At 44.4% G+C, this 20,129-nt stretch overlaps 1 protein-coding gene across 2 annotated transcripts in view; it reads right to left on the bottom strand.

Annotated features, from left to right (window-relative positions):
* Positions 1-18,692, bottom strand: part of Sh3rf1 (SH3 domain containing ring finger 1) — a 138,447-nt gene extending 119,755 nt beyond the window's left edge. The window contains exons 1-2 of one of the 2 annotated variants that reach the window (XM_090354207.1): positions 18,619-18,692; positions 16,242-16,734 (exon numbers count right to left, since the gene is read on the bottom strand). In XM_090354207.1, coding sequence (XP_090210333.1) covers positions 16,242-16,634 — 393 coding nt within the window. In that variant the 5' untranslated portion in view covers positions 16,635-16,734; positions 18,619-18,692. Of the gene's footprint in view, positions 1-16,241; positions 16,793-18,618 lie in introns of those variants that run through there. The other variant, XM_090354208.1, reaches the window with a different exon arrangement.
* Between the last annotated feature and the right edge of the window lie 1,437 nt (positions 18,693-20,129).

Genomic DNA, 20,129 nt, shown 5'->3' with positions numbered 1-20,129 from the left:
AACAAGGTTAGGAGACTGTTTCAATATATCTTTTGGTAGTCTCTGTCTTCACCCTGTAGGTTTCATGAGATTGGGAGAGGTAAGGAGCCACATTAAAATTTCTAATTCGGGGCTGGGAGTCTGGCCTAGTGGTAGAGTGCTTGCTTGCCCAGCATGCACAAAGACCTGGGTTCAATTCCTCAGTACCACATACATAGAAAAAGAGCCAGAAGTGGTGCTGAGGCTCAAGTGGTAGAGCTCTAGCCTTGAGAAAGTACAAAGACAGTGCTCAGGCCCTGAGCCCAAGCCCAGGACTGGCAAAAAAAAAAAAAAATCTAATCCAATGTCAGGTACTGATGGCTTATGACTACAATTGTAGCTACTCAGGAGGCTGAGACAGGGGTCATGGTTCAAATGCCGAGTCAAGCAGATGAATCCAAGAGGCTTATGTACAATTAGCCAGCAAGAAGCCAGAAGTGGGGGTATGGCTCAAGTGGTAGATCACCAGCCTTGGAAGAAAAACCAAGTGAGAACCTAAGACTCTGAGCTTAATCTCCAGCATCAGCGCACCCCTACACACACATATCTGCATGGACACATGCACAAGTCAATCTAGCTATCACTTAATACATTCCACAATACACATCCCTCTCCGTGGCTTCATTATTCAGAATAACTGAATGCAAATGTTTTATGTAATCCCAGTCAAACACCCTTAAAACCAAGCATGGAACAAGATGACCATTCACCCCACTTTTATTAGAGCTACATGAAAAGTCACAGTGAACAGTTCCTTTGTTCTCCAAGCGGCTATTGGAAAAACAGAAGCATCCTGTCTTTTCCTGTCAATTCAGAGTCCACAAAAACCTCTGGGATAGGTGTCATTGTCTTTCTAAAACTTTTAATGGACAGGTAAACTTAAGCCCTAGTTTAAGGACTATGAGAAATGGAGTGCTAAGGGTGGAGACACACCACACACACACACACACACACACACACACACACACACACACACACACACACCTTTAAGGAAGGGCACAGTGACCTCACCTGCTGGGAATGCCTCAATGACAGGGAATCTGCCTCATTGCTTAATGATTTCGGGGTACACAGGCTACCAGAAATGGTTCCGTTCTTTCACCTGTGTTTTTATTTTATTAATGAAACTTGTCATTTCACTCCTCAGTCACACATGAAAGAGAAGGCCTTGATAATCATCCATTGAAACTGTGACTAGTTCACATCGCCGCTGATCATCTGGGGCTATGCCCAGAGACCATGCAGGACACACTGTGTGCCTGCAAGCGTTAATAAGGACTCTGGGTTGCTGTCCAGAGCCCCCAAAACCATGTAAGATGTGACAGGTAAAAGCAATTAAATCATACCACAGGCCTCATATAAGAGGGATGACACTTTCATGTTTTAAACCATGTTGAGTTTTCCAGCTTACGAAACATATCCCCAGAGTATGCAAAGCTAGTTGACTCAACTCATCTTTGACCCGTCTATTCTACTCTTCAGCTTAGTATTCTAGTATGTCTTAATAAATACTGCCAAGAAATAGTGACCTTTCAGTCCAGACACAGAGCATACATATGTGCTCATGAACGAATGCATTCATCATCAATGCACAAATTCTTTCCCTTTACATTCTAAATGTGGACATAAATCTCGACCATAAGGCACCCCCACAGAATCTTAAACTGGCCACAGCCCAGTTATAAAATAGATGATGGCGGCATGAGGCAGTCAAACAAAGATAAGACAGCAACTAAATCTGAGGCAGACCCTCTGCCCAAATACTAGCCTTGATACCACTAGACAACAAAATAAATAATCAGGGGAGGAGGGGAGGGCTGAGAACTTTTTAAGTAAGGTTATTGTAGGGAAAAGCAAAAACTTGCCTCTTGGCCAAAAAGACAAAAGTTTGGACCACTTAGAAGGAAATGTTAAGCCCAGCAACACATGTGAATTTACATAATAAAATATTCACATAGAATCCCTACTGTCTCTACACAAGACTCTTCATTCATTGCAGACCTGGAAAACCCACACTATGATGTACTGCTAAAAAGTCCCCAACTTTCCTAGCATATTCCTCCCTGGAGATCTGCTACTGTCTTTAATCTACAATGAAAATGTCAGGGAGAGATAGTATTACATATCTGTTGGTATCAGATAGCTTACTCTCCCAGGACAAGTAATAATAACTCAAGGTAATTCCCAGGCATATAGTCAAATAGTTGATAGATACATTAACAACCCAAGAGATTTCAGACTCTTACAGGTATGGTTTTACATAGCCCAGAGGGCCCCTGTCATGTTTCCTATCATAGCTGGCTAGCTTACGATGTGAGAATTGCAAGGGATACCCTGGGGACTAATTTATTCTTCTAACTGCCCTTTTTTTCCTCCCCCTCTTTCTGTTCCATTCCCAATGAATTTTAATTGTGAATGCAGATGTCGCCTCTCCTGGGATTTCAAATGAGGGGGTACTATTCCTTAAAACCCCATCATGTGCCCTTCTCCAGAGTGACTTCTGAGACAGAGGAGCTGCACCCAGTCAGAAGCCTTTATTAAATGTTTCCTTCTCATTCCCAAAGCAGATTCATAAGCAAAGAAATCACAAGGTGTTTAGCAAAACCACTATAACTGTTGGGTTGCTAATTCCTATAAGGTTGATTTGGTGTTCCACTTAGTATGCACTGTCCGAGGGACAGGTGATAAGTTGACTTTCATAAGGCTTTTGACTCAACACAGCAGAACATTTTCTTCTAGTAAAGCAGAAAAACATGATTTCTACACCACCAAGATGGGTGCAGCAACGGTGTTTCAAGGGCTCCCCATTCTGGGCGGCACTGCTAGTTGGGATTACACAATGGTCTCTGCAGCCTCTGAGTGATGCTTTTATTGCTGATTTAAATGATAGGAAAATGAATGTGATTGAGCTCACTCAAAATAGATGTGTGGTTCGGCATTCCCTCACGGCGCCATGAATGTGTCAAATGGATGTAGGGAGTTTGGAATGTGGGCAGTCATCCACCTATTCCATCGAGCCCTAGGGGCTCGCCACTGTAATCCTAGCTTCTCAGGAGGCTGAGGCATGGAGGATCACAGTTTAGAACTAATCCAGGTAAGAGAAGTGTATGAGATTCTATCTCTCACACATCAAAGCTAGACTGGAGGGTAGCTCAAGTGGTAGAGCACCTGGGAAAAAGCCAAGATAGTAGCACTATGCCTCAAAATGCTAGTGCACTATCCTTGAGCAAAAGAGCTCAGGCATAGTTCCCAGGCCCTGAGTTGAAACCCCATGACCAACTAAATAACTAAATAAATAAATAAATAAATAAAATCCAAGCAAGCTCAAAGGCTCAGAGTTCAAGCTCCAGTGCCAGAGAAAAAATAAATAAATAAATACTAAAATAAGAGTTCTTATTGAACTGTATACTTAATACTTTTTCCCATGATAAACAACAAAGGGGTCTAGGGTATTATTAACTCAGCAAGACAGTACATCAGACAGCCTAGGTTTAATCCCCAGATCAAAAAGTTTAGAAAGCATCGAAGAAAGATATAAAATACAAAAGACTTGCCCCTGTCCTCAAGTTCCTTTTTGGTACAGAGGACAAAACTTAAACACAATTAGAGAATAATTAAATGCCTAACCAGGGCAGGGGACACTGAACTTGAAGCAATAAACAAGTTACAGATGTGTTTAAAACCAAGCAACCATCCAACTGCAAACATTTATTAAAGAAACAGCATCTAGACTGACATTTTTCAATTCCTGTTAATCGTTGCAAATTGGTGACACAGCCATAAAGATTACAGAAGCAGCAGGAGGCTGCTTAATTGGAAAGGTGGTAAAAATGAACCACTGGAGATGGAAGAAAATTAAATTCAAGTAAAAGGGACCATGTGATGTCTAGGCAAAGAATGAATCAACAGTGTAGGCAGTTATTTTTAAAGCCTAAAAAAGCAAGGGTACAAAACAAGCAATGTGCTCAGGAAGGTCACGTGACAGCCCAGCCACAACATGAGGCCCTGTGTTGAACTCCCTCACCCAGCTAAGACCCCCCTCCCAACTTGAATCCAAATAAGATGAGTAAGAGGTAGAAGAATCAGAAGCTAAGGACCAAAACAATTTAAAGTGAGTCCAAGGAGGATGCATATAAAGGAAACACCACTATCTAGTCCAGATTAAAAAAAAATGTCTAGGAAGGAAGTGTGGGCTCTGGATAGCCAACAAGTCCCAGAAGAATCAAGTACAGGGGGCCCTAGTAGTACATTAAGATGAGATAGACGGGAGATTAACTGCAGTCACTGAGCTTATTCGGAATTTCCTGGCTAGACTGCAAGACATTGGAATGAGTTACCATCAAGATTTGAAATATTGTTATTAAGATATTTTTAAAATACCGTAGAAGACCACTGTCATAAAGTGCTCACCATATAAAATCAGCAAGTGAATACTTTAACGATAAATATATCATTAATGCATACAAATTATATATAATACTATATACTCATATATATGTATACATATATATACATACATATGAGTATGTGTTCAGAGTTGAAGGACAGCAAGACTCTTTACTACTACATTCCCAAAATTAATCAGTTAGATAAATGCATTTGGTTATGTGTGTGATCAAAACCAGACATGTTAATCAGGTACCAGTGGCTTGCATCTATAATCCTAGCTACTACGGTAGCTGAGATATGAAGGATCTCAGTTTGAAGCCAGCCTTACTATAATCAGTGGTAGAAACATTCCATACTTAGTCTCCTTGGTGGTCAACCAGCCGAGAAACTGCTTAGGTGTTCATGAAGTAGGCTAAAATAGTACAAAATGTCTGGCAGTATTAATTATAGTTTTTGATTAATTAAATTATGATGACTTACCCAGCCCATCCCCAAACAAGCACATGTAGTTTATTTTACAGTGTGATCCAAAGACCTAATTCCTCGAAAGAGAAAACAAAGGTACTGATATTTATTGAGAAACTACTGTCTTAAGTACTTCAGATTGCTCAACTCCTGCAATGAAGTCAGAAAGTAGATCAGCCTCATTTCACAAGAATCCACACATCTCTCTGATGCTAAATCCCTCACCTTTACAGTTTCTGTCCAGCAAGAAGCAGAGTATTTTTAAAGCAGCATTTATAAGAAGAAGTCAATTGCTTCGTGGTTTTGAATATCTTTGAAAAGACTGTGTATTCCTTGGCATCTTCACCACATTTGTTGAAACCTTCTTATGTATCCTGGGCTCACCCACGTTGCCCTCAGGTAGAATCACCACATGGCCCTATTTGCCCCAGACAATTCTGGCTTATTCCTGACCATACCAAATCTTTTTTTTTTTTTTTTCCCAGTCCTGGGCTTGAGCTCAGGGCCTGAGCACTGTCCTTGGACTTTCTCAAGGCTAGAGCTCTATCACTTGAGCTTCAGCACCATTTCCAGCTTTTTTCTATGTATGTGGTACCAAGGAATTGAACCCAGGTCTTCATGCATGCTAGGCAAGCACGCTACCACTAGGCCAAACTCCCAGCCCCAGAGGATCTGAGACTCTTTTTTATTTTGCCAGTCCTGGGCTTGAGCTCAGGGCCTGAGCACTGTCCTTGGACTTTCTCAAGGCTAGAGCTCTACCACTTGAGCCTCAGCACCACTTCTGGCTTTTTCCTATGTTTGTGGTACCGAGGAATCGAACCCCGGTCTTCATGCATGCTAGACAAGCACTTTAACCACTAGGCCAAACTCCCGGCCCCCATACCAAATCTTAAGTAGCATCCCAACTCAGAGGATAAGTTACACAATCACCACCTACCAAGCCCCTCACTACAGGCTAATGAAACCCCAAGGCAACTGTTACCTGCCACCCTGATCTGAACAAGTTTCCTGAATCCAGGTGTTGGTAACTTACTCCCCAATGCAACAGCTTATTAAGATGGGACCTAAGTGATGGAATTTTAGACCTGACCACAATTTTACACGAGAAGGGACAGAGGTAAGTGATGGCAGGCTGAAGAGGCCAACCAAGCAAAGCAGTCCCGCCTACAGCTGGATCCTAAGTCAAGCTCCACCCTATCTGGTCCTCCCTTCTCTGCTCTATGTCTGCTAAACAGGCAGATTTCAGGACAGTTCATGGAAGGTTCCCACAGCAGGCAGTGTGGCCTTCTAACAAACTACTGCCGTCCATGGTAGTTGATCATGAAAGGCACAGGCTAGCTCATGAAGATGATACTGAGATACCTCAGCAGGCGTCAGTGACGACGTCGACTCACACCTAGAGTCCAAGCCACTCAGGAGGCTGAGATCTGAGGATCAAGGTTCTAAGCCAGCCCAGGCACAAAAGGACCTGAGACTCTTATCTCCAATTAACCTCTAGAAAACGGGAAGTGGGGCTTGGCTGAAGGGTAGGGTGGTAGCCTTGAGCTGAAGAGCTCAGGGACAGTGCCCAGGCTGAGTTCAAGCCCCATGACCCACCAAAAAAACAACAACAAAAAAAAAAACACCCAAAACCAAGATTATGATATCATGGTTTGAACAAACTGAGATTGGTATCTGTGTGTGTGTGTGTCTGTGTGTGTGCCAGTCAGTCCTGGGCCTAGGTGTTGTCCCTGAGCTTTTTTTTTTTCAAGACTGCTACTTGAGCCACAACTCCACTTTTGGCTTTTTTGGGCGGTCAGATGGAGATAAGAGTCTGGTGGACTTCTTTGTCCAGTATAATTTTTAGGATTATAGGCGTGAGCCACCGTGCTTGGTTTGTTTTAAATGTTTAATATCACAAACAGCTTTTACTCAGGTAATTATGTCTAGAATTTTCAAGCTGCAAAAATGAACTCTGTGAATCCAGTAAACCTTATTTTATAAAAGAGAAAATAACAGATTGTCCACACAGAAGAGAAAACAAATTGGCCTAAAAATTGCAAAGCTAGGGCTAAAAGCCAGGTCAGCTCATTCTTGTCACCACATTGGAGAGGCTCAGCTAAATACATGTTCACACTTAGAGATGGTTAGTCTTAATTGGACTGAGAAATACCTAGGAGATTAGGAATTCATGCAGCCCTCTTAGTGCAACTATGAAGTTTTTTCCAGAGAGAATTAATGAAACAGAGGAAGATTAATCTTGAATGTGAGTAGCACCATCCTATAGGCTGGGGCCTGAGGAGAACACAAAGAAAAAGAACAAAGCTCAATTACTGGCATACTCTCATTTGCTTCCTTCCTTGTCCTCGTCTTCTCTGCTTCCTGGCCTCCATGAGGTGAGCAGCTACTCCACCATGCCCTGCTCAGGACGGACTGAAACCTCTGAAAATATCAACCAAAATAAATCCTTCCTCCCCCTTAACTTGTTAATGTGGGGCATTTTTGTCACAGCACTAACAAGGCTAACGTTTACCTCATACAACATTTGATGCCAGATTTGGATCTTCTTGCAAGAGGTGATATGTAAACATTTTAAACTGTCACATTAACAGGGCCTCTCAACCAACACTTGAGTTCCAACAACATCACAGCCTTTGTATAACACTGTTAACACTTTTTTTAAAATACTTTCCCATATTCTAAACTGGTTTTATAAAAAAAAAATGAGCAGAAAAGAAACAAGCACTGATACTGGTACAGCGAAGTCATGAATGAAAATAATTAGGTCTACCCAAAGTAGAAAAAGGAGTTCAGCTTCCTAAGCTTCAGCTCCTCAATTGTATTTAGCTGCAGGGAGCAAGGAAGGAGTAAAAAAATGACTGATAGTTCATGCCTTAATCCTAGCTACTCAGGAGATTGAGATTTTAGGATTGTGGTTTGCCTGGGTAGAAAAGGTCTTGAGACTCTTATTTCCAATTAGCCTCTTAAAAAAGGCTGAAAGTGGAACTGTGGCTCAAGTGATAGAACCTTGAACAAAAGAGCCCAGGGACAGCACCTCAGCCCTGAGTGCAAACGCTAGGGCTGGCACCAAAAAAAAAGGAGCCTAAAATATATGAAAAAAAAGGAGCCTAAAATACATGAAATGCTGGAATTAATTCATGGGGAAAAAGGAGATTGCTGACTAAACGCCATTCCTTACTAAGCTGGGCAAATAAAAATTTATGGTTTAAAAATTAATTTTATTAAAGTCATTAATGTTTAATCCATGTGTTTAATGTTAAAGGGATGGAGCGGGGACCGGGCACCAGTAGCTAATGCCTATGAACCTATCTTCTGAAGAGTCTGAAATCTGAGGATCACAGTTTGAAGCCAGCCTGGGCAGAAAAGTATGCTATACTTTTATCTCAAGTTTGTCAATTAACCAGCAAAAAGCCAGAAGTAGAGCTGTGTACCAAGTGGTAGAATGCAAGCCTTAAGCAAAAAAAAGCCAAATGTGAGCTTAAGTCCTAATACCCGCACAAGAAGAAAAAAGAAAAGATTTATAACCAGACATGATGGGACAGGACCTGAATCTTATCACTTAAGGGGCTGAGGCAAGAAGATAGTGAGCTTGCGGCCAGCTGGGGTTAGATAATCTAAGGCCAGTGTAGACCACATATTAACAGCCTATCTCAGACAAAATCTTTGAACCTTTTAAAAGCCATTTAAAACACAGACAGTTATGTAATTTGAAAAGCAAGAATAGTTCTGCAAGAATTAACTCTCTGTATCATAATGAAATGCTTGGCTTTTAAACATCAGTGCTAATATACACATCCAGGAAATGTACATAGGCCAGGACGATTTTATCCTCATAGAACATTCTTGTCCTATTGCCCCTGTGCTACTTGAAGAATTCCCCCAAGTTAAAACTAGACATGGAAGGATAGCCTCCAGTAAACTTCAGTATTGTGTCTGTATAATTCTTCACCACATTTTACCATAATGAAACTTCACTTGTATTTATTCATTTCTGAAATGGATTCTGCAAAATGCAGTACTTCCAAATGATTTTGTTCTTGACAGAAAGAAGGAAGGGGAGGGGGGAGAGGGGGAGGGGAAGGAATAGGATGTTGGGTAAAGAAATTTATTTCCATAGGCTAGCAGAAACTTGACAGCCCATACCTTTCTGCACAATTTTCCTGTAACTCAAAAACTCATCCTCACCCTCATCCTCTCCTGCTCACTTTTCTTCTATTTCACCTTGCAAATAATCCACTGCAGGAATTGCCACCATCACCCATCTTAAATGGCACCTCCATTCCCCTCCACCCACCACCCACCCTGAAAGAGCCCACTTCCATGCCTCGTTTAAAAACACTGTATTTACAGTTTATCTGTATGTCACCATTCATGAACAACTGCAAACACCCAGTTGACCCAGCCCTGAAAGCCACATATGCTGAGGAGAATTCAGGAAGATGCATGGAGAAGGGCAACTAAGGGCTCAGAATCTTCCTCTTTGAGGTTGCCACTATTAGAAGTCTCTAAAAATGTTAGAAGGGAGCAGTCTGGGGCTTGAGCTCTGGGCCCAAGTACTGTCTTTGGGCTTTCTCAAAGCCAGTGCTCCACCACTTCAGCCACAGCACCATTTCCGGCATTTTTCTAAGTATATGCTACCGAGGAATAGAACCTGGGTCTTTGTGCATGCTAGGCAAGCATTCTACCACTAAGCCAAACTCCTGGCCCCATGATTGCAAATGTTACATGACCATCATTACAACATTACAACATGTAACCATTGTCCTATAATCATAGTCCTCTAATCTTAGCATACACTTTTAAATTACCGATCAGTTTGCATAAAGACTCCTTTCCCCATTCCTCACTCTACCTCATCCCAGAGCCTAGAGCTAGAAAGATAGCTCAGTGGTAGTTAGACTACTAGCTCTGCATATGTGAGAGGTTCCTGGAAGAAAAATGAAAAGACCCGTGACCCTTGCCATACATATGAACCTGACGTAGGAAAACATAAAGACCAGAGATAAAGCAGGCATGGAGTGAAACAAGGGTCAAAGAGGAAATGATGAGTAGAATTCATAATTGAGAGTATTCACCACAAAAAAAAACAAAACCTGACCACCACAAAAGCCACGTTGCCCACGTGAGTTCTGCCATTCTAAAACATCAAAACATCTCTCTCATTCAACCTAGTTCACTGAAAGTCTTACTTAGGTCCACTCTGAGTTAACACAACCTTCATCCCCACTTACACAGAGACATCAACTCTGTTAATACTCTTTGACCTTTCCACGCAGGAAGGGCACATGTCCATGCTTCACCACGCTTTACTTAAACCAGAGACCACTGAACATGAAGCTCATTACATGGACGCTGTCACTGGGCATCTGCGAAGGAAAGGAGATTTCACCTGTATGCCTCACATCTAGACTTCCCTACCCTTCCTGTCTCAGAAGATCATGCTTAGCCATCTGTCCATTCTTCCTAGACACCACCTCTCTTCTACAGCAGGTCAAGGGTTTTTGGAGAGCTCTTCCCTTCGGCCTTTTCCCGTCTAGCTCTGAACCACCTACTCACAATCATTTGATCATTAAGAAGCCCACATGGACTCTTTACTCTCACACCAGATCCAGGCTCTGCTCCTATCCCCTCCCCTAGCTCTCCATCATCTAACTCACCACACTTAATTACAGACCTGCTTTGCTATTACATTATCAACCTCTGCCATGAGACTGACCACAATCACAAGTAAGTGTTGGCCATGGTGATCTATCCAGCAGGGATGGCACCAGGTAAGCACTTAATAAATGCTTGTTAAAGGAAGGAAAGAATAGATAGAGTACTGTTAATTAGTCATCACATGGTCAATTTTTTTTTCACGTCAGTCCTGGGGCTTGAACTCACAGCCTGAGCACTGTCCTAAGGCTTTCTTAAGGCTAGCATTCTACTACTTGAAACACATCACCACTTCCTGCTTTTATATATATATATATTTTTTATTGTAATTAATAAAAGGGTTACATGATATCTGCCAGATAGAAGGTGCATTAATTCACATACATTGATACCCTTTCACATGTCTTGGTACCCATTACCCTCCCCCCACCCACCACCCACTCCCCGTATTGGTTTTCCCCCCTTCCCTATCAAGTTTCAGATAACCAAATACAAATAAATTCAATATATCAGATAACAAAGTGAGATACTGTAACAATATGAGATACCCAAGGGACAGCAAAGGAGATAAGGGATAACATAGTACATTAAGGACAACAATCATTCGTTATATGGCTTTTGTTTCAATATCCTGGAGGTCCTTTCAATTAGCTTCATACTATATGGCCTTATGTATCAAGGTTTTGCTCTATTGCAGATCTCTGCTAGTAGAGCCCAAGGTTTCTACTGATTATGACAAATGAGGGAAACCATTGAGCCTAAGTTCCTTTGAGTCTGGCTTACTTCAACTTCCTGCTTTTTCTGTGTATGTGGTGCTGAGGAATCAAACCTGGGTCTTCAAGAATGCTAGGCAAGGACTTTACCACCAGGCCAAATTCCCAGCCCCACATGATAAATTTGTACTGAACAGAGTTACTTAAACGTGGTGACAATAGGAAGTCATGTAGTAATAGTGACATGGACTTAAAAAAATGCACAGCTACGAATAGATCTTAAACCAATGCAACTACCCAGAGAAAGCAGAGGTTTCACAACTCAATAGGAATTCCTTTTTTTTTTTCTTTTTTGCTTTCTTTTCTTTTCTCTTCTTTTTTTGTATTTGTGGTCGTGGGGCTTGAACTCTGGCCCTGGGAGCTGTTCCTAAACTCTTCGGCTCAAGGCTATTGCTCTACCACTTTGTCAGTCATGGGACTTGAACTGTGGGCCTAGGTGCTGTCCCTGAGCTCATTAGCTCAAAGCTAATGCCCTACTATGTTACACCACAATGTCACTCCTGGTTTTCTGGTGGTTAATTAGAGATAAGAGTCTCACAGCCAGGAGTTTGGCCTAATGGTAGAGTGCCTGCTTAGCATGCACAAAAACCCAGTTTCGATTCCTCGGTACCACATACACAGAAAAAAGCCAGAAGTAGTGCTGTGGCTCAAGTGGTAGCCTTGAGAAAAACCTAAGGACAGTCAGTACTCAATCCCTGAGTCTAAGCCCAGGACTGGCAAAAGAATAAAATAAAATAAAATAAAAGAAGAGTCTCACATCTCACAGACTTGTGCTCAGGCTGGCTTTGAGCTGTGAGCCTCAGATCTCAGCCTCCTGATTTGCTAAGATTATAGGCATGGGCCACCAGCACACCTAGCTTTCAATAGGAATTTCTTAAACATGTTTTCCAAGCCATTCAGACACATATAGCCATAGATGAACATACAGAAGACTGGATAGCTATAATCTTCTATAGGTATATTTTTTTCCCTAACTCCACTGATACAGTATCTCATATACGTCCTTCTTTGAGTGGCTCATTCTACTACTTAACTTTGGCCACAACCCAACAGGAATTCTTTACTTGGGATAAACAACTGGTGACTCCAACCCCACATTCACTCTTTCCTTATCTCCTTCTTATCAGGCAGGAAACACAAAAATTCAGAGAACAAGGTGTGCCAGGCATTGGGAATGCTTGAATCTGCTGATAACATTCAACCAACCTTTCAGCCGACTGCACGAGGGAGCCACATGGTCAACAAGCCACAGGAAGACAAAACACAAGGAGTAAACTGAAGCGACATTCCACAAGTTATCATGTTCAGCTTGGCAGGACATGTGGGAGCAGGCTCTCGGCACCACTGGGCTGTGTCAGAACCTCTTAAGGGAGGAAGATGCACATTTGTGATCTATTGCAGGCATTCACCTCAGGGAGGTGTTCAAAGGAATGCAATACAACTGCCATGTGGCTGCACTTGGCAAACTTCTTGCCTTTAAAAGCAGTACCTTTTGGAAAAATGCTGTTTTGCTGGGTGCTGGTATCTCATACCTGTAATCCCTAACATTTCAGGAGGCTGATTCTCAAGATCACAGTGTGGAGCCAGACTCAGCAGGAAAGTCCCTTAGACTTTTATCTCTCATAAACCATCAAAAAACCAGACATGGAGCTGTGACTCAAGTGATGGAATGCCAGCCTTGATTGACAATGCTAAGGACAGGACCCAGGTCCTGAGTTCAAACCCCACTATCAGCATACACAAAAAAGTCTCAGGACTTTATACTGTATCTGTAGCCTTGATTATTGTGAATACTTGAAGTCAAAAGTAGTGGACTAGCAAATGCTAATGAGACTCAAAAAACTTGGTTCTTCTCATCAGTATTTTATTATTTATTTCAATTCAGCCTCTGCAAAGCAATAGACATCTCCCATTTGATCCACTTCAACTGTCTGCTTGTTTGTTTGGGCGTTGGGCGTTTGTTTTGGCCATACAGGGGTTGAATTCAAGGCCTGGAACTTGCTGGCAGGGGCTCTACCATTTGAACCATACCTCCAGCCTCACCACAATGATTTTATCCAAACTATAAGGCCCAAGTTCAGTGAAACTTCTTTGCAAGTAATTATTCTCATGCCAACCAAGAAACAGGAAGTAAATTAGAAAAATCATAAGATCCAGAAAAATACAAACAGGATCCAGATCTCCAAATAAACGAACAAAGACACATCAGCGGTTCAAAGAAAAGAGCAATCACTTAAAAGCAGGGTGGAACAAGTCAATTTTTTACATTAGAAAGAAAACCTCAGATTCAATAGACGTTGAGTGGAATGTTTGAGCTTCTCCTTAAATTCCTTTTCTTTGGGTGATCAAACATTCATTACATTCCTCACAACAGGTAAGGCAGTAACTGGCTCACTCCTATTCATAGCCAGAAGCTATGCTTTCACTAGTCTAATTAACTGGAAAGAAAACCTCTCCAAAGATGCAAATCTACCCCTTCATTAAAGTAAGCAGACCTCAGTATGGTATCTCAGAAATTATCAGCCTGATCACCAGTTCTGGGGATAAAATATGCATGATTTCATACATACCAGTCAAAATATCAGTGAACTCTACAAAATAAAGGAAATAAAAATATAGAAAAGCTTAAGATCCATTTTAACAGGCTACATCTAAATAAGGATACCCAAACCCAAAGTTCTCTCTACCTTTACAAAAAAAAGAGATTCAATAAAAATTACAAGAAACAGGATCTAAAGTTTGGCCTAGCCATAGAGTGCTTGTCTAGCATGCATGAAGACCCGAGTTCAAGTCCTTAGTACCCCATATATAGAAAAAAGCTAGAAGTGGTGCTGTGGCTCAAGTGGTAGAGCTCTGTCCTTGAGAAAACCCAAGGATAATACTTAAGCTCTGAGCCCAAGCCCAGGCCTGGCAAAAAAAAAAAAAAAGAAAAAAATTACAAGAAACAGGCCCAGGAGTTTGGCCTACAGGTAAAAAGGACTTGCCCAGCATGTATGAAGCTCTGAGATCGATTCCTTGGTACCACATACACAGAAATGGCTGAAGTGGTGCTGTGGCTCAAGTGGTAGAGCAGTATCCTTGAGAAAGCTCAAGGACAGTGTCCAGAACCTGAGTTCAAGGCCCAGTATGGGCAAAAAAAAAATTATAAGAAATATTATTAGGCATTGGTGCCTTCACCTCTGTAATCCTAGCCCTCAAGAGGCCGAGATCTAAGGACCAGCAATCAAAGTCAGCCAGAGCAGAAAATGTGATGAGATTTATCTACAATTAACCACAGTTGGCAGTTAGAGCTATGGCTACTGTGATAAACCAGGAAAAGCCAAGAAAAGGCTTGAGGTCCTGAGTTCAAGTCCTAGTACCAGCACAAAAAAAAAGAAAGAAAGAAAGAAAAAAGAAATTTTACACTCTCACTAGAGTGATCAAACTGTTCTAATGATCCAGTTTTCTAATGATTTAAATGCTTTACACATGACATCTAGTGATGCAAATACATCACCACATTTGTAAAAAGATAAGCTTGAGAAGGTAACTACTGCTCTGTGACAGAGGCCAGACAGTTCTAGATTAAGTGAAAGAAATGAGCTTTAAGTTTTAACTATGAACATTTGAAGAATAAAAATCCTTATCCGGGGCCAGGAGTTTGGCCTAGTGGTAGAGTGCTTGCCTAGCATGCACAAAGACCCGGGTTCGATTCCTCAGTACCACATACATAGCACAAAGCTGGAAGCGGTGCTGAGGCTCACATGGTAGAACTCTAGCCTCGAGAAAGTCCAAGGACAGTGCTCAGGCGCTGAGCTCAAGCCCAGGACTGGCAAAAAAAAAAAAAAAAAAAAAAAATCCTCATCCAATTTAACCATTTATCATTTGCCATTAGTAAAGTGCTTCTTCCAACAAAAAATGAAATTGTTTTCATTATCTGATGTCCATCGCTACCCTTCACCTTCACAAAAAGACAACAAAAGCACACCTTTATCAGAGACTCTGCCTATAAGACGTAATTTATTTGGATATTTATTTGGAATATCATACTTCTAGAAATTTAAAGTGGAGCAGTACAAATATTTAACTTTACCTAAAATTGTTTCATTCCAAGCAACAAGAAAAATCATTGTGATAGAAATGTTTCATTTCCCTGCTCATAATGCTAGATGCTTCAGTGAAAGCTTCAGCATAGTCTTAAGTGAACTGTGGTTGCCATGGCAACGAAACTCTGCTACCTGTGGCCATGATTTGTTAAGAATTCCTCCAACCACTAAATTCTGTCCAGTACATTCATAAAACCAACAGACTGATTCTAGGCAACATAAATACCAAGGGCTGAGCCAACCGCTGGCACTTCACACCTATAATCTTAGCTACTTAGGAGGCTGAGACCTGGCGGATCACAGGACAAAGCCAGACTGGAAAGAAAAGACCCGAGAATCCCTTCTAAAATAATCAGCTAAAAACAAAAGGAGAGGTGTGGCTCAAGTAGTAGAACCAAGCTGAGCAAGCAAATAGAGGAGGTAGAACAAAGGTTCAAACCCCAAGACAAAACAAAAAAGTTAAGGCTAGATTTTCTACTTATGATTTGCTCATATACATACTAACAATATAGATGTATGCATGGTACCAACACAATTATGATTTTCCCAAGTCCATCCAAAGGGTAAGATCACAGCAAAGTTTCACTTTAAAATGGGAACAAAGACTACTGTTTAAATCATTGCTTTAGGGCTTCTCAAAATGTATTTAAAAGAAAACAAAGACTACATGAAAAGCAAAGTGGGAAAAAAAGGAATTATTTGTGTCCAAATTCATGCCAAGATGAAAAAAAAAAATCAGTGTTAAATCCTGAGGCACAACATTCTCCTGTCTGATCTGATAGACACAGAGCTGAATAAAGAAAAGATGTGGTGCTTACCACCTATCATCATGGCACTGCTTCTGCAGGCTACTTACCCTCACAGGGGGGCTCCAGGCTTGTACCCGAGGCTGCTGTCCACCTTGGGAGCTCTGCAGGTCCTTTGCATTACAGGTAGCTGCTGTGCTGCTCTGAGCCCTTAATGCATTTGTGCAGTTGGTACCACTGCCTCCACCTGGGCCAGGTTTCCAAGGCCTCTGCTTGATGCCATCCAGAAGTCTGACCAGCAGGATATTACTGGGAAGCTCCTCCACCCCAGAGCCTACCAGAGTCCTGCACTCAGGACATCTAAGTTCATTCCGGGAACCTAGGATGCCCAGCAAGCATCGTTTGCAAAATGTGTGCTGGCAAGGCAGGACCTTTGCCGATGCATCCAAGCGCTCTAGACACACAGGACACTCCAGAAGATCCAGCAAGGCAGACTCATCCATCTTGATCTGCTTTACTGAGAAACAGGCTTCGCAGATGTCATAGCTGTATGCAGCCTTTAAAACGATTCATGTAACACCCATTTCAGACTTCACTCTGGAACTGGAGGGGGGAGGGAGTGGGGGAAGAAGAGAGAGAATATTAGTGTTCCTGGGGAAAAAGTTCACAGAGGAGCCAAGAACCAAAACTGGGGGGGGGGGGTAGGAGGAGTATACAAATGTGCTTTTTCTGCAGTGGAGCTTTGCTATGAAATGTGGTTTCTAAACTCCAAAGTCAACAATTAAAAACAAAACATGCTTTTTTAGACAACTCAGAAGGAATCCCTCAAGATATCCAGAACTTCACTGTTCAGAAAGAGCTCTCAAGTATTATCCATCATTACTGCAATAAACAGGATATGTGAGAAACAATAATGAACACAATCCCTTTGGCTCTATGAATGGTACTAGGTGTCTTAATACACGTCCTCAGCTCATAGGAGACGCCGAACAGATACAAGTGAAAGTTTTCTCTACCTGAAATTACTTTAAAAATCTTCTGAACATCTCCATTCACAATGCACTTCACCGTGTTAAAAAAAAAAAAAGAAAGAAAAACCCATACATTAATGATCCCTATGGCAAATGAACCCAGTATTAAAACACACACACTCGATTCTTCCTTGTCTTCAAAATAGACCTGTCTAAGCAGGGTGGTAGTGACTCACGTAATCCTAGCTACTGGGGGAGGGGGAGGCTGAGATCTGAGGACTGCGGTTTGAATCCAGCCTGAGCAGGAAAGTCTCCAATTAGCCACCCCCAAAATGCCACAAGTGGAGCTGAGGGTCAAGTGGCAGAACACCAGCCCTGAATGTAAAAACCAAGGAACAGCACCCAGTCCCCAAGTTCAAGCCCCAGTACCTGCTTGCACACACACACACACACACACACACACACACACACACACACACACACACACAACTGAAGGGTGATCAGCCTCAAAGATACAACTGTGCTTTGCGAGAAAAACAGCTAACACAACAAGAGCCACCTTTCATGGCAGCAACTGACAAACTGTGAAACGGATTTCGGAACGGCCTGTCCTAAAGCCCATTCAGAAAATGTAGCAAAAGGATCACTCAAAGAATTCCACGGTGGAATGCTGCTGAAAAGTCTGAGAATCCGAAGACAGCCGGGGCGGGCCACTGGGGAAAGCACCCAAGGCGGGGTCCAAGCCGATCCTCCCCCCCACCCAAACCTCCCCCCCCATCCAGCACCAGCGGCCAGATAAATGCCACGGCCGGGAAGGGGTGAGGGCGACCGGGGCGCGTTCACAGCTGTTCTGGGCAGGTCAGGGTGGGGCGCCCCTGCCGTGCCCCGCGCCCCCCGGCCGCGCACAGGTACGGGACCCGCGCGCGCTCGCCTGGACACGCCCGGAGCCAGGTGTGGCGGCTGGGGGCAGCGGACCCGCGTCCCAAGCTGGGACGGGGGGCCGAACCGGCCTCAGAATGGGGGATCAGACCCCACAGTCTCGTCCCCGCCTCCCTTTAGGTCAGGCCGAGGACAAAAATTTACACACACACACACACACACCATGGCTGGAAGTTTTCAAGGACTTAATTTAAAAAAAAAAAAATGAACGTGCAGCCTTTTAAGTAGCACAACTCCAGCCCCACAGAGTGCGCGGCGGGAAGAGATCCATCAGCCCGGACCGAGACCCGGGCCGGCGACAGTCTCCGGACGCCCCGGCTCCGGGGAGCCCCAGGTGCGGGGCTGCGTCCCGGGAGACCGCGGCACCCAGCCGGGGCAGCTTCCTGCTCCGAGGACGCCGGAGAAGCAGCGGGCTCCCTGCCCGCAGATCCGGGCGGACGAGGAGGGGGGGCGATCCCGGGCTCTCCAAGAGTGGGGGAGCGATCCAGGCTGCCTGGGGCTGGCGCCCCCTCCCCCCGCTTCCTCCACCGCTGGGATTCCGGGGTACGGAGCCCCTTGCGCCCCCCTTGCGCCCTACCTCGCGCCTCGGCTCCACCTCTTTGTTCGCTGCCCCGCAGCGGCCGATGCGGATGCGGCCCCGCGCCCGCCGCCCTCGTGTGACGCCGCGGTGGCACCGGCGACTCCTCAGTGCCGCCCCCCGCGCCAGCACAGCCGAGGAGGGCGGGGACCCGGGACGGGGAGGCGGAGGCCGGGGAGGAGGCGGAGGCGGAGGCCGAGCCCAGCCGGCGCCCCGGGCGCGAGGGGGCGGCCCGCGCCACAGCGCCTCCACCCGAGCGGCCGCCGCGCTGCGTGCGCGCCGATCCCGGGAGACCCGGAGGTCAGGATGCTGGGAGACTGGGGGCCTCTGTGGGGGAGGGCGGCGAGGAGGGAGTTTGGGGGAACCCACGCCTCCCTCTGGGCACAGCACGCCTGAAGATGGAGCTAGCTGCTGGAGGGGGTGGCGCTGGGAGGGAAGGAAGGAGCCGGGGGCTAGGCAGGGCCGGGCTGTGCGTCCCTCTGCCCAACAGTGCCCGCCAGTGCCCGCAGGCCCGAGGCAGGCTCCTGCTGGGATGGATGTGGGGGCGCCCCGACGCTGGTGGGGCTGGGCGGGAAAAGGCGAGTGCAGCCCGGGATGGGTGGGGGAGAGAGGGGGAGCAGGGACTCAGCACCTAGCGCAGGCAAAGGTCCTGGACTGGCATGCGCACCCATCCACCCGCACCCATCCACGTACCATCGAGCAACTTCGCAGAATTGAGCCCCCCCCCCAAAAAAAATCACACAAAATCATAAGGAGGAAAACTGGACGATGGAGCTGGGAGCCTCGAACCCTGCCTGGAGGGAGGGGGCAGGTCCAGTCTAACCCCACAAGCTGGTAGGCAAGCCCCCCCCCTCCAGGAGGCAGCCATCGCGCTAGCTCTAACCTGCTGTCGCCCCAGGCACACACCTGTGAACTCCGGAGGTGCAGGCTTGAGAAAAATGGAGCAGGGGGTTTGGAGTTGCCGTTTCCCACGCTCATTTTGGAGGGAAAAAGAGTTAGAATTGTATCATTCGTCTCCATGTTGCCATTATCTTATTTGCATTTGCTATTATTGCTCTACAGAGTTACCCTAAATACCTGTATTCAGTGGGCTGAGATCTAAGGATGTAGGTTGGAAACGAGCCTGAGAAAAGGAAAGTCCGGGAGATTATTATTTCCAATTAACCACCAAAAAGCCGGGGTGAAGCTGTGGCTTTGGAACCGCACGGGCTCTAAGTTCAAGCCTACTACCCGCACAAAAGAAAAAGGAAAGAAGGGACAGAAGAGAACCAGAAATTTAAAAAAAGCGGGGGGGGGGGGGGAAGGGGGCTATAGAGATGCAGGAAATTTCCACCAGGCTGTGCTGGTCATTTGAAGTACCTCAATTTACTCATTAGTTTCTAACCAGGGACACAGATAACCCATTCACTTGAGTAAGAGGAAAAAAAATTAGAGCAAAGAACCATTAACAAGGTACAGGCACTGTGCTAAACACTTCACATTCAATTCTCAGAGCAATCCCTTACCTTCTC

Source organism: Megascapheus bottae, chromosome 20 (assembly GCF_031878675.1).
Source record: "Megascapheus bottae isolate mThoBot1 chromosome 20, mThoBot2.hap1, whole genome shotgun sequence".
Lineage (NCBI taxonomy): Eukaryota > Metazoa > Chordata > Mammalia > Rodentia > Geomyidae > Megascapheus > Megascapheus bottae.
Note: the sequence above shows the minus strand (reverse complement) of the source record. Positions and strands in the feature narration are given on the sequence as shown.